This window comes from Notothenia coriiceps, unplaced genomic scaffold (assembly GCF_000735185.1).
Source record: "Notothenia coriiceps isolate Sejong01 unplaced genomic scaffold, NC01 NC01_scaffold00030211, whole genome shotgun sequence".
NCBI lineage: Eukaryota > Metazoa > Chordata > Actinopteri > Perciformes > Nototheniidae > Notothenia > Notothenia coriiceps.
In genome coordinates, this window is record NW_011362912.1 from 370065 (window position 1) to 384996 (window position 14932).

At 42.2% G+C, this 14932-nt stretch overlaps 3 protein-coding genes across 4 annotated transcripts in view; 2 read left to right on the forward strand and 1 right to left on the reverse strand.

The window, feature by feature from the left end:
• nup155 (nucleoporin 155) overlaps positions 1-6219 on the forward strand; it is a 28158-nt gene extending 21939 nt beyond the window's left edge. For both annotated transcript variants that reach the window (XM_010787192.1, XM_010787191.1), the window contains exons 23-34: positions 1686-1824; positions 1903-2038; positions 2129-2282; positions 2375-2479; positions 2717-2871; positions 3001-3130; positions 3209-3322; positions 3431-3551; positions 3952-4062; positions 4406-4542; positions 4695-4801; positions 5556-6219. In XM_010787192.1, the coding sequence (XP_010785494.1) occupies positions 1686-1824; positions 1903-2038; positions 2129-2282; positions 2375-2479; positions 2717-2871; positions 3001-3130; positions 3209-3322; positions 3431-3551; positions 3952-4062; positions 4406-4542; positions 4695-4801; positions 5556-5694 (1548 nt within the window). In that variant the 3' untranslated portion in view covers positions 5695-6219. The remainder of the gene's footprint in view (positions 1-1685; positions 1825-1902; positions 2039-2128; positions 2283-2374; positions 2480-2716; positions 2872-3000; positions 3131-3208; positions 3323-3430; positions 3552-3951; positions 4063-4405; positions 4543-4694; positions 4802-5555) is intronic.
• Positions 6220-7202: 983 nt separating this feature from the next.
• Positions 7203-8362, reverse strand: ora5 (olfactory receptor class A related 5). The gene has a single exon (XM_010787213.1). The coding sequence runs from the start codon at positions 8360-8362 to the stop codon at positions 7241-7243; it is 1122 nt and encodes a 373-aa protein (XP_010785515.1). The 3' UTR covers positions 7203-7240.
• Positions 8363-9612: 1250 nt separating this feature from the next.
• Positions 9613-14932, forward strand: part of zdhhc8a (zDHHC palmitoyltransferase 8a) — an 18099-nt gene continuing 12779 nt past the window's right edge. The window contains exon 1 of the mRNA XM_010787190.1: positions 9613-9915. Within this exon, the coding sequence (XP_010785492.1) occupies positions 9812-9915 (104 nt within the window). The 5' untranslated portion in view covers positions 9613-9811. The remainder of the gene's footprint in view (positions 9916-14932) is intronic.

Below are 14932 nucleotides of genomic sequence, written 5' to 3' on the forward strand. Positions count from 1 at the left end.
GTGGACATCGCTCATTTGAGATGTGTCTCTTCGCAGGGGTTTTGCGGAGCAACCACTTTGCAGTATAGGTAAAACCTAAGAAGGCCAATGCTCTTATCGCTTTCGTGCATGGCCTTGATTTACCTGTTAGCACCTCGGCAATGCAATGCAGGCGCCCTCGGCAATGCAATTCGGGGGAACTAACCAGGTTTAACTGTTAGGTGCCTGAAGGAGTGTGGTGTGAGTCACGTCCGTCGAGACGACTAGAGAGGAGGGACCGGACGTCCGACTATTGTCTTCAACCTACGCCGCTTAAGAGAGACGCTGGGTAAGAGGTCGCAAATAGTTGGAAAAAGAATGAGTTATAGTTGCGGGTGAATACCAAAATGAAAGCCGACACTGAAACACCACACGAGTCCCACTCAACCGACACAAAGCGACACATAGCGATGTCCTTGTTGGCGCAGGTGCCTCGAGTCGCGCTAATGTGGTGCTGCAGGCGCTGTAGTCGTCGGTGACACGAGGTGTCCCTCCCCCCCCTACCCTCGATAACCTTCAAGATCGTTGCGTCCGGCAATTTCCCCGTTTCTACTTTAAGTCACATTCATGTGCATGAATCTGTCTCTACGACATATCTTCTTTGGTGTCACTCAAAACTTTAACGTCCGTTATATTTAGGTAAGTTCATCTTAGTTTTACCTAATACTACGTCACCTTTACCGTACTACAGAGAATTTCTATTTCCTCTTTCCAACTAAATACAGGACTGAAATAGCCGCCACCGAAAATTTTCTAGAATTGTCTTATCATAACATAAAGATTTTTGGAGCAAAATTACTTGGTATTGTGTATACAAACATGAACCTCCGTCGTGCGCGACAGCGCGACGACATGCCGTCCCCCCGTCTACAGAGCGCACAACGACTACCGGAGGTGTCTGCGCAATAGAAACTACATCTGTATGACGGCGCCCCGCCACTACTACGCGCCCCGAGGTCTGTCGAGAACGGCCTAGTGATTTAGGAATTTTGAACGACGGAAGTATACTATACTTGATGACTTGTCTTTCTCACCCGTTCCCACTTCTCCGTCTCCTCCTTGCTACCTCTTTAGAATATTCCACAAATTCCTTTTACCTGGCACATAGAGTTCCACCTACATACTCTCTATTACATATCCTCTTACGACAAACCCTACATGAACCTTGATTCTATTACTCCACTTGACTATATGTCTCCTTCGAAGTCCTCCGCTTCAGGCCTCGTCGCTACCTGTTGCGACCTACGGTACTCTCCTTGAATATATTTGGACCTCTGAACGACCTTGCCTTTTTGTCCTTCTATTACTTATTCGTTCGATTCTCCTCTTGTATTTATAAGAAACAATAACCACAATCAGTGTCATCCTAATTATTGAGAAATTTATATCTACTTTATTATAGTTCTGCAACTAAACCTTTTGACTCTGCAGACCGTTTACATGCAGAAAAACCTTCATAACACACAAGGGGACGGGTAATAACCGGAAAAGCATGACATGGGACCTTTAACTATTATAATTGAATGACTATCCTAACAGTACAAATCATGTCTGTACAGTTCTTGCAAACTTCCGGATGCTTTTGGGTGCAAAAGAGTCATTCAACGGGATTGATTTAGCAGCATTGATTCATGTGTCCTAATATGTTGCTTTTGTCTCCCACTCAGGCAAATGAATTGCTGCAGAGCTCGAAGCAGATCCAGAACAAAGCCGATAAAGAGCGAACACTGAAGGAGTCTCTACGGCTCTATCAGCAGATCAGCCAACACACAGATCTGCCGCTCGTCTGCTCCCAGTACAGACAAGGTGAGGACAGACAACACACACGGTAATGCTGTGATTTGTTTTTTGACACTAATACTAATGCTTTTTAAATGGTCTCAGTGCGTTTCTACGAGGGCGTCCTTGAGTTGTGCCTCACAGCAGCAGACAAGAAGGACCCACAGAGGCTGGGGCCCCACTTCTACAAGAACGGAGAGCCCGAGGAGGACGGGGCGGGACAGCAGGCCTTCCAGGAAAGGTAACGCAGGAAAGAAACGGCACCCAAATCAGCAGCGTTGAAAGCCATTTCCTGTCATCACCAACATTTGTTCCCCTCGGTCTGCTCCAGGCTGTGCTGTTATAAGTGCATCACAGACACCATGCAGGAGCTGGTGAACCAGAGCAAGGCGGCCCCTCAGTCCCCCAGCGTACCGAAGCAGCCCGGGCCTCCTGTCATGACCTCTGACCCCAACATGCTCAGTAATGAAGAAGCTACAGCTCATGTGAGTATAAAGGGGACAGTTGATGTTTAAATTATCACCACAGCAATGTTCAGGATCTGCATTATTAATGAGGATATTCTGTTTCCTTGTAGTTTGAGCAGATCCTGGGTCTGGCCCAGCGGTCTCAGGACGAGCTGTTTCACATCGCTCTGTACAACTGGCTGATTCAGGCCGACCTGACTGACAAGCTGCTAGAGGTAGGAATTCAATCTTGGTATTAATTCATTTCCTGTTTGTGTTTTCTATGTCCAGGCTTTTTCCCCCCTGCCTATTTTAATGACAAATCCCCAGACCTTTTAGAAATGAGCAAATTATTCAGAGTTTATGACCCAAAAATCAACAACTTTTGTGTTTTCTAATGAATTGAGACACTTTCCTGTTGTTGTTGTTGTTGTTGCTTGCCATGTATCTTACAGCTGTCTTCTGTTGTCCAGGTGAATTCTCCGTACCTGGAGGAACATCTGATGCATATGATCAAGCAGGACCAGAGTAAGGTGCACAACATGGACCTGTTGTGGCGCTACTACGAGAAGAACCGTAACTTTGGCAAAGCGGCTCACGTACTCGCTCGTCTCGCTGACATGCACAGGTTTGTACTCCCAACAACTGGATAATACTTTTAATTCTGTTAGATTCAAATGAAATATCTCCAGAAATAAAATAAAAATGACACTGACATGAGACTCAAAAGATTCTTGATCCTTCTCTGATTCTGCAGCACTGAGATCTCACTGAAGCAGCGTTTGGAGTACATCGCCCGAGCCATCCTGTCTGCTAAGAGTTCCTCCTGCATCTCGGCTCAGGCGTCTGACGGAGAGTTCCTCCACGAGCTGGAAGAAAAGATGGAGGTACGTGTGTGGCAGTGATCACGCTGAGAGAAAACTAGGCGTTGTCACAGGCGCTAACTTTCTATGTTTTCTTCCCAGCTGGTGCGTATTCAAGTCCAGATCCAGGACACCCTGATCAGACAGTACTCCCATCATCCCTCAGTGAAAAATGTCATCTCTCAGTTAGACTCTGAGCTCATGGACATCACCAAGGTAACACACACTGCAGCAGAATAATGATGATGATGAGGAGCTGGGGGATTAGGAGGATAAAGTGAAGGGAATCTTTTATAAATGCTGGGTTATTGTTCTCCGACGTAGCTCTACGGGGAGTTTGCTGACCATTTCAAATTGTCCGAGTGCAAACTGGCCATCATTCACTGTGCGGGACACTCCGACCCAATCCTGGTGCACTCGCTGTGGCAGGAGATCATGGAGAAAGGCAAGTGACAAGTCAACAGCTTCTTAAAATAGTAACCTTTCTTTCATTCATTTTATTTATTCATTCAGATGTTTAAATAGAAATTCAAGTACAATTTACAATACATATAGAATTGAGAAAGTTCATGTGAACATTACAACCCAAAAACATACCCCACACTAACCTAAAAACTAAACTACTCTAACCACAACTTCTTAATGGTCTTAAATATTTATTTCGTCAGTCTAAACATTTGTTTCAAAAAAGTATGATGGTGCACCTGAATGCATTTCAGAGGAAAGTAAATGTGTAGAAGACCAAAGCCATTCAGCGTGTTAAATCTGCAATTGTTGTTTGCAAATCCTTTTTAAATGCCTTTATTAGCTGCATGTGTGAATGGTTATTGTTTTGTCTCTTCCAGAAATGGCAGACAGCGTGGCCATGAGTCCAGCAGACAGGATGAGGACTCTCAGTTTGAAACTGGTCTCACTGGGAAGGATTTACGCCGGAACACCAAGATATTTCCCTCTGGGTGAGCATATACCTTCCTGTAATTATGTTCAATTTTCCCCTCGTTAGAACTTTCCGCCTCGCTGTTTACTACTTTGTTAACAGTAATATAATTAGACTTCCCTTTTGCATCATACATGTCTCACGGGCACAGGCCTGCAGGGTCACGGTGATTGCCCTCTCGTAACTGACAACCTGTACCAACCTGTCCTCTCTGCGGAGACAATGATTCATTTTATATACATCCTTGGTACCTACTCACAGGCACTCAATCAATTATGTGAATCCCAACTCCTTTCCCCCACACTGATGAACACTGTGCCGACATAGCAATGCTAATACGTGTCGATGTCCTGTGGTTTCAGAGTTCCTAGTGAAGTTTCTAGAGCAGGAAGTGTGTCGGCTGAACTGGGATGTGGGCTTCGTCACTTGCACCATGCAGGAGATCGGAGTTCAGTTACCGCGCCTCCTCGAGGTCTATGACCAACTCTTCAAAACCCGGGTACATGCTTCAAAAAAGATTGTTTAAATCCATCCTTTTTTATAGTTTCACTGAAATGTATGCACATGATTATAAGCAGCAGTTGTTGTTCTTGTGGACTGAAGACTAAATTGTAATTTATTGAATCCACCAATCTGCGTTGGGGCCTGTAGGATCCCTGTTGGCAGCGGCTGAAGAAACCTCTCCACCTGGTGGAGTGTATCCACGTTCTTCTGTCAGGATACGTGGATGATCCCAGCAGAGTACCAACCTATGACAGGTGATCACTGCTGTTCAGCTGCCGGCCTGCAGTGGGTGCTGTAGTGTTTGACTTTGTGTTGATCATACTGAGGCATTTTTTGCTATTTTCTAGGCATCGTGTCTGTCAATCACTTTTGTGCTACCGCCAGCAGATACATTCAGTCAGTCAAACACACAGTAGATAGAAAAACTCTTGAGACAATACTCAAAGGCCTGAATGTACATAGCAGTGTTTCCCCTAGGTTTACTGCCTTGGCAGGGTGCTGCTAGAAATGTTTGTATCCTCTGGAGCAGAGAAAGGAGCTGTGGATTATTGTTATTGATATCGTACAGTCGAACAAAGTATTTGTACATTAAAAAGTAATACAGTACAGTGTTACACTGTACTGTATTACTTTTATTCAAACTGTATTTCCTTCTTATCATGTAGCCTACACTTCTTCCTTTCATTGATACATTTAAATCACCTGACTACAGCGTATAACATACCTGCTGCAACCCTGTGCTGCTGCTGCTTCTCTCTGCCTCATGCTCTATTGCTGGAGGCAGCAATGTGTTCCTAAAGCTATTTCAATGTAAAGGGTGGATAGTGATTTAAATGCAAATGTCCCTACATTGCATCTCAGCTAGTAATCACTGTCTGTTGAAATAAAAATAAGAAATACAGAAACTTATAGTAGCATCAGTAAGGCAACTAGTGTGTTTTTAAACTGAGAACTTGCAATGAGCCTACAGTAAACCCGGTTTAACAGCTTGTATACCCTCCATTTCAGACGCCGGTTCACAAACGTGTGTCTGGACAACATCTGTGGATACCTGGTGGAGCTGCAGTCTCTGAGCCCCAACTCGGCTCTTCAACAAACCATCGGGAACTTCAAGTCCCTGCAGGCGAAGCTGGAGAAACTCCACTGACGCTAGCCATGCCATTCTTCACGGGACAGGTGACCTCTGGATCTCGCACTGTTGGCCTTAATTAAACAGCTGATCGAGTTTGCTCATTTTTCCCTTCGGTTTGATACGTTCCAGCTTAGCGAGTGCTTTATAACGGACTTTGGTAGCCGATAACTCTTAAGTCTTCTAACAAAGACGAGGGAGACCGAAGAAGTTTTATAACTTATTTAATACATTTTGTTCTAAGTCTAAACATTATGCTGAAATACAACTTGGTTATCTGCATTGTGTTCACATAGCTAGGTCTAAAATATGGATTTCTAAATTGAAAAGATATTTGGGTTTTCATGTATTGAAAAAGCAGTTATTGATAATGAATTTTTGATATTTTCGTATGACTACCCTCTGTAAAGATACCTGACCTGAAGTCTTTTGATCACAGGGGAGTCATTCAGATTTTTCTACGTTACCTCCAAACAAAGTGATGGATGTTGTAATTATGTACATAACTTGGCCACAATGTCGTCTCTTCTGCCAAAGGTCATTCAAACAACTCAAAACATTTTTTTCCATGTGTATCATTTACATTTTGTCTTTTTGGCTGATTTAAGTGATTGTTTTGAATGTAGAGCAAGTTTTTATCTCGGTGCAGATCACAGTGCTACACCGAAATCTTTGAAAAAAAAAACATAAAACATTTTTATAAAGAAATGAAACTTGTCATGGTTTTTGTGTATGTGGATGTTTTGAAAACACTAGGAAAACTAAACATTACGAACAATTGGCAGCAGAAAGGAGGATTTAATTGCTTTGGGTTGATTATGTGACTCTGCAAAGGGAGTGCAATATTAGACTTAATGGTGTCACTGTTTGTGTTCACACAATTATCTTTAATTGCAATGGGCACTCAGGACTTCTTACTGTCATCACCAACAGTGCAGTGTTTTCCTTCTTTCTCCAATTAGCTTTACACTCAAGTGCACAATTTGTAGCCTCATGAAAAAACAAAATCATTTTTACCTGATGGTGGGTTGATATATCTTAATAACAGTCAGTACACAAATAGAAGAGCCAAAATATTGCGTACATCAGCCAGATTGGAAAGAAATGTAATCCGTGAGGAACTTTACATTTGTATAATGTCTTCATGCATCTCTGGGCACTACAGGTAGAATACATGAATGATATGTTCTCTTTTAAACTGCAGTGAGCAGCAATATTATATTTTCCAACCTTCACTACCAACATTTTGCATTGTGATGTCTTTATGTCTGAACAACAGTCCAACCCCCTGAATATCCACTCTGAAGAACCGAACCTAGGGAATGTTTGGTATTTGATTTAGGAAATGATTTAGTTGCTATCATTTTTCTCAAAGAAAATACTATACTGCTAAGCATTTCAGATCTAAAGTAGTACTGAAGGAAAAAAAGGAGATTAGCTACCAATTGACTAGAACATTTGCACTTTACCCTGTTTATCCCCATCTATTTTGTTTCCTCAACAGCTAAAGGATGTTTGAAATGATCAAATCTGATCATTTCTTCTGTCTGCGTTGTACACATTTCTACCTTTTGCATGAGCAAGACAATTTTTTCACTCCGTACAGGAATATGTAGGGGATGATGCAGGTGTAGGAGGCTGCTATATAGCTTGCCACCTCCTTCACCATGGACGATGTGTGGATGTTGTTGGTGATGCGGAGCAGCAGATGAGTCACCCAGCAGACCACGAACACGCTGGCTACAGCCACCACGCTCTTGGCTGCCCTCACCTGAGCGCTTGGAGAGTTACTGGGCTTAGCTGCCATCTTGCTGGAGACCTTTGGTGGATGTCCATCACTGCTGTCTGTGTTTGTTTCCTTTTTGGGGCTGCTGTGACCCGTCAGGTCTCCATTTGGACCAGAAGGAGGCACGCCTGTGTAAACGTGTGTTGGAGAGTCTTTGGGATCTTTTGTGTTGCCTCCATCAGAAATAGTGCTGACTGATCTGTCATCGTTACTCTTTTCAACACTTTTATGTTTATCCTCAGCTATCGCCTTCGTAGCTTCAGAGTCATTCCCCTGTACGCGGAGCTGGTTTTGAAACAAAGTGATGACAATCTGTACACAGGTACACACAATACCAGCAATAGGGAGAGCATTAGCCAGGGTGAGATAGAAGATTTCGTAGATTTGTGCGGCTGTTGCTTCAGGAAACATATCCTCGCAGTCTAAGTGGCTGTCATTGCCTCTCACCAATCCGACGTACATATAGTGTGGCACGTTGAAGGCCACAGCCACCGTCCAGCTCCCGGCCGTCAGACAGCCCACCAAGAAGAGGTTGTCCAGCTTCACAGGGGCCCCTCCACGTTTCAGGGAGCCCACCAGCTTCTGGTGCCAGAAAACGCTGATGAAGAAGGTCGTCAAGATGCTGCTGGTTTCTGAGAGGTTTGCACAAAAACTAAACACTCTGCAGAATGTTTCCCCAAAGATCCAACGTCCAGCGAAATCTGCTATGGTGTCAGGGAGGTCCACCAGGTAGTTGGTGATGAGGTTGGAAACGGCCAGGTTGATGAAAAGGAGCTCGTTGGTGCGGATGCCAGATTTCTTCCCAGGCAGGGAGCGTATAGCCAGCATGTTGTTTCCCAGAATCCCTGCCAAACACATGAGTGATCTGATGAGGGATTCAATCAGCTGTTCAGCATCCATGGCTCACTGGATCAGGTGACACTTGAACTTCACTATACAGTCGACTGGTCTCACAGTTCTCTAAGCTTGTGATGTGTTATGGTATTTATAGAGGTAGGTAAGAAGCCAGGCCCAATCACTGTAGAGTTCAAACATCTCACTATTGGTTTCCCTCACTGAGCTGTCATCATGTAGTCCCACTGAGGCCATGACACACCCTCCCAACGAGTTTACCCCTAGTGTATTATCTGAACCACAATCAATAACCCTGTAGTGTCAAACAGTTGTTTCTACACTATAGGTTAGGTTAGGAAGAATTCCACCCTTATTATCATCTCTGTAGTTCAGTTCTACTTCTTTGCATATGACAAAATAAACTGAGTGAACTTCATACGTGTAAGTGGGATCTTAATTTTGTTTTTTATGTGTGGAAAAAATAACTTCTTAACTTCCAGCTGCAGAGCGGTAGAGCCTATTAGTTCTTTATGCAGCACCGCATGGTTTTACACCCCGGTCGTGAGACAAATTCCTGATTTTCTCCTCAAAACAAACATCTCTATCACACTACTGTGTAATGTGTATGCAATGTCTCGTTCCCCTTTTACATTTACGTGTTTCTGCGGTACTTGGCACCACTTTCTCTTTTTTGTTTGGTCTCTTTGTATAAAAGGTCATACAGGAGCAACGAAGGTCACTATACAAGGTGAACTTGTTGTCATTATAACCCATCAATGAATGCTCATGGGTTCCTTTTTTTCCTCTTTTTTTTTAAAGCCCCCTCTGTAATTGTAAGCACATGCTAAATTTTAGTAGTTTACTTTTCTACACAATCATGGTATAAAAGAAATTCATATTTGAAAATAATGATAAATTCATATTTGGTCCAACTAGCATAATCCTCTCAATTGGGCCTTACCATTAATAAAGCTATTAAAAGGAACATTAAAGGAAGTTTGTACCGGATCTATACAATCAATAAGTGGTGACTGACAGTGCTCTCTCAAAAAAATAAAATAAAAGATCATATAATATATTTTCTTATATTAAATGTTGCATGTTATTAATAACTTCTTGTTACTATGAAAACCAAAAGACATGGCTGACTATTAATTATATAAAAAAAGAAAAAAGCTATCATTAGTTCACAGCGGGGCTCTGGGCATGTAGTAGTGCTCCACGTGATCCATGAGTAAAAGCTCCACCTTTCGGATAAACCAGAGGCAGCATCTGCGCGGCTGCTGCCTGCGGGACAGACGGACAGGACGGCATGCGGGAGTGAGCTGTGCCGCTGCGGGCTTTCAGGATTTTTTTCTTTTTTACTCCTTTTTCGACTATGATTTTTGCTTTCCGGCTCCCTGAGGTTGACGAAGGGCTCAGTCTGAGAGAAAGAGGCACATTAACAGGTCCTCGCGCGGTGCGTTCGCTGTCTTCCCGGTAGTATGAGGCTCTGATGAGACCGGAGAGGACAGGATGCCCGCCAGCGGCGCAGACTCCCTGAAGCCCAGCGCCTTCATCCCGGTATGCACGGCCGCCGTCCTCCTGGTCGGCTCCACCTCCCTGTTCTTCGTCTTCACGTAAGTGCGACCCTACAAATGAAAAGTTGGAGACATGCATTGTTGGTTTGCGCAACAGAAAAAAATCATCCATCCATCCTGACACCCATCGCTGTTCATCCACCATGCATCAGGTACTCTTTCATTTAACGATGTCATTATTTGCATGTGGAAGTGGATTTTGATTATAACTTGTTGGTAATTCTCTTCTTTTCATGGTTGTAAGCGGAATATTGAACAGTATTTGACCCATTATTTTTGATTTAGTTAATTCTCAATAACCAGAAAGCTGCTATAGTAACTAGCATAATAACCATTTAACTATAATTGTTCAAAACAACCATTTCTTCCTCACTGACTTCACCCTGCTGGCAGAAGGTATATCTGACCTTGTTGGCTCTCAATGTGGGCTATCCTGGGTGCCTGCCCAGTGCACCCTGAGGACTCGGAGTAAGCACAGTTCAGGGGATAAGCCACCCACAATCAACATGTATCAAAGTGTCAATATGACCCACATGGGTAATATACATATAGCTGAAATAAATCAATACTCTCTGGTGTGTGTCAAGATCAGAAAAGCTGATTTTAAATCTCCGTTTCAATACAACATGGTGATGAGGTGGTGAAATGGATAATTTTAGCCTCCTGTTTCTGACCTATTTGAGAGGAACTAGTGGGAGGCTGCACTAAAGCCAGCCAATGCTGGCATGCTGAAAACAATGAAACACAATATCCCATAATACCCTCGAATCCAATTTAAATGAGGCCTATAGGTTAGTCAGCTTTATCAATATTTCAAAGGCTTTACTTGTGTACATTCAGAAGCTAAAAAAACAGACCACTGTCACATTTGGCAGTACCCTACTTTGGAAATGAAAACCCCTCTGACATGATATGACTTACTGAAAAGGCTCCCACCTCATCAGCTCTATGCTAGTCAACTGACCTTTGACCTCTGTAGCCATATCTGTCCTACTTTCTCCATGTTCTCCAGCAGTGCACCGTTTCAACTGGAAATCTGACACCAGATTGGGATTAGGGTCCTCTTTTCATTGCCATATGATCCCCCATCTGGAAAAAAAGGAGGCTGGGGGTCATTGAATTCACTATGCAGATGTTTACTCTTCCCTCTTTGGAAGGAATTTCAGGAAGTAGTTTTAATCTTTTTTTCAGAAAGCTCCATTATCGTTCTCATATCTACCTTTGCCTTTCTTTATATATACCTTTTTTTTAAATATATATATAACTATAGATAACGTCAGGAATATAAGCCCTTGTTTGCTGGAGATCCTGCTGGAAAAAAACTAATATTGAACAGAAATTGAGTTTAATTTTTAAACATATCATGTGAGAAGTATATAAAACACTTTCTTTACTTTAGGGTAGGGCTGGGCAATAATTCAATAAGATCATTTATCATCTTTAATAAAATCATGTTGTGATAAAACCACACTCAGAGATATTGTGATACAAAATGAGGCTGTCTAAACTAATAATAACAAGCACATACTCGCTCAAATTTCTCCGGAAGTCTCAAATCTAATGCAAAGTTAAATCCAACTATTGTCTTGACCTTATTATATTTGAGTAATATTAGAAATTACTTAAAGGGATTTGGAATTGTCTTAATCCATTTGGAGCGCTCTCCATGTTCTAATACACAGATATTCACAGCAGCTAATTGCTTGGGTCATGACGCCTTCGGGTGGCAGGCTCACAGGCCAGAAAAGGTGGAGAAACCCGGATGAACCCACTCATTCTCAGCGAGAGAAACAGAAATCAATGACCTGCTGACGTGATGGATTGAGATGAGACTTCTTAATTGGGACTGGACTGCTTAACCAGCAAAACCAGGACACTGCAAGTGATTGAAAGAACAAGTGATGAATCTGCTGCTTCTTATGGGACACGGGCTGCAATCTAGCGCGACTGACCTTATAACCTGGAAATCTTTATAATTAACTGAGTGATTAAAATAGAGCTCCTGGCTTAAAATAGTGAGTGTGTGCACGTTCCTATTGTGATATATCAACCTTAAGGGAGAGTCATTTTTCCTTTATTCAAGAAAATCTACAGGTTCATCAAACATTATACACAAACAAGAAATGTACTTCAGGGGTAGGACACATAGGTACATATAAAGAGTAAAAGAATATATACAAAAATATTTAAAAAATAGTGATAAAAACAAAAGGTAATATTTCAAGTTAAATATTTATCAAATACACATTTGGTTTCATTGCATTCTTTTTTAGTAGTGGTGCCATATTGTTGTAATTCTAGGAAAATTGGGCAACATTTGGTTTAGAGTCAGTCAATTTCTTCGTAATAGAATGTGTTGTATAAAAATAACAATATTTGTATCACACCCATCATCTCTAAAGTCTATAACAATGTTCTCATCCTGAATTTGTCTCGTTTGTCCCGTTTATATTTTTAGAAAATACTCAACATCAGACCAAAACATTTGTACACGTATAATCTGACCAATAAGCAGTGTGATATCCTGTGAGTGTGCCCAGTAAGCAGCTGCAGACTCCTCTCCTCCAGAAGATGGACAGGTGCCACGCTCTGTCAACCTCGTCTCTGTAACACTGAGTCAAAGGGACACCGCTTGTCACCCGTCAAAACGTCACCTTGTTTTTACCCCTGGTTGCTGTGAATCATGGGAACACTCATGAAAATCATCCAGCCTTGAGTCCTTTTCTTTGTCACCTGATGCATCCTTTTACCCATAATTTTAATCATAAACCCTGCAGTCAAATAACGTCTTAGTCCTTTCATCTTATCATCCAATATTCATGCAGTGTGTGTGTGTGTATATGCGAGGGTGCATGCTTCCATTTCTGTTTCCACTGCCGGTTTGGTACAGTTACAAAACAACCTTTAAAAAGGCTCTTTTGTTTTCCTAAAATTCATCATCATTTCCTGCTTTTGGTCCTTTGACCGTGAACTGTTGTTGGGGTTAGTGCTCAAGGTTTTGTGCATTGTTAAACTCTGGTTCGCCTACGCCCAACAAAGACCACTGACATCAGAACGACCAGAAAAATGTCCCTTGTTAATTAGGTTGTGTTTTGCTCTCGTTCAGAACATTTATTTAGAATACAGAAATAATGTCGAAACTAGAATAGCTACACTTGTGCTGAAACGCTGCAGACAGGAATGTTGTTCTCTGGATGTGACATGTTGAAGGGGAGCTGCAGGTTAAGTTGATAAACCCCTGAGTTCATTGAATTGAGCACGACTGTTTTTATTATCTCCGTCAGGAATAAGCCTGGTGGGAGATCATGCATTTAGTTGTGTGTGTGTGTGTGTGTGTGTGTGTGTGTGTGTGTGTGTGTGTGTGTGTGTGTGTGTGTGTGTGTGTGTGTGTGTGTGTGTGTGTGTGTGTGTGTGTGTGTGTGTGTGTGTGTGTGTGTGTGTGTGTGTGTGTGTGTGTGTGTGTGTGTGTGTGTGCATCTGTCTGCCTGCAGCTACACTCGTATACTACTGGGCCCGTCAGCGTAATACTTTTTGTGTACGACTCTATACTCATGGACCTCTTGTAGTAGCACTGATTCACATTTATTGAAAAACCTTTTTTTATTGTCTATTTTATACTTTCATTGACTGCTGACTTTTCACTCCTTTAATCGGCTGATAGTTATAAACAACTGCTTTAGTAGCCAATTTGAATTGCAGGCAATAGGCTTGAAAACAAGCCTTACTCAGTCTGTTGCAGGCCACTTTCTGGCCTTTGTTGTGGTTAGAAACTGACATCCATAGAAACATTTGGTCTCATGTTGAACGGGAACATTAGCATATTATTTGTATACAGTTCTGTTTCATATGGGTGTTTCCATAAACCTATTCTCTTTATGTTGCCAAGATGAATAAGCTACTGTTCTTGTGACCTCTCCACCATTCTGACTGTAAGGATGCATTAGCGACCATTGAGGCCGATTCCATTCTTTTTTGATAAAGAGAAAGAGAGAAACACAAGATTTAAGATTTCAACTTTTCATTTGTGAAGATAAATGTGTTGTGTCTCCCTTAAAAAATATAAAAAAATCCATATATCGAATATACAGATACTTTGTATTCCTAATCCTCTGTCATGTATAAAGCTTAAATTGCTTTACTTGCGTGCATCAGAAAAATAAGTCCATTGAAAGGATTTTTTTGAACTTTTACACACAATCCTAATCCTGAATTTACTTGATCTCCATCTGATAATACACTGTGAGAACATGGATAAGGAAATAAGGAAGTCTTTGATCCCATGAAAAAGATTGAACCCACGGCATCACCCCCAGTCCTTTCTGTTTATAAATCTGACACATTACATGGCAGTGATGTCCTTTATGTAACCGTGACAATGGCCCGTTTGAGGAAGGGAGCTCTGGCTGTCATCAGTGGCGAGCTCGCTGCTTGACCAATTGTTTGGCGTCTGCTGTGCCACTGACCCACTGCAGGGATTGGGGCAGTGTGCAGATTGCGAGTGCAGCTTACTGTTCTGTGTGATTTAATACAGCTCTGTCCGGGCTGTTTCATTAGGTGGGGCTTGTCTTTGCCGCGCTGCAGTGTAATGAACTGTTTCTCCCTGAGGTCCAGATGGCCTCAGAGCGATGATGGAGGCTGGCTGTCCACGCTGTAATCTGCTGCATAAGAAAATCAGACGGATGAACTCTTACCATGCTCCCAGTTCACCTTCATCTGCAGCGCCATTGCTGATTGGGAACAGGCCTGCGTTTGTCATAACACACTAATTTGGCCTTGAAACGGAAAAAATAAATAATTAATCCGTGCATCTGAAGACAAAATAGAGAACATCAAATATACTATAACATTTAAAAATCTCAGGGTTACAATTTATGATTGAAGGATTGTTTTTTTAATAGCATTTTTTATTGTGAGTGACTGTTATAACTAACCAGCTCGAGTTACACAGATTAATGATCTGATCAGCTATGACAGTTTAGGCACATGTCAACACAAGATCATATTTAGTGAGAAGGAGTTGGACACATATCCTTAATACCAGCCTTACAGGGGGGGG

What these genes read in the sequence shown, in the direction of transcription:
- ora5 (XM_010787213.1), bottom strand. Translation starts at nt 8,362, where the DNA reads ATGGATGCTGAACAGCTGATTGAATCCCTCATCAGATCACTCATGTGT.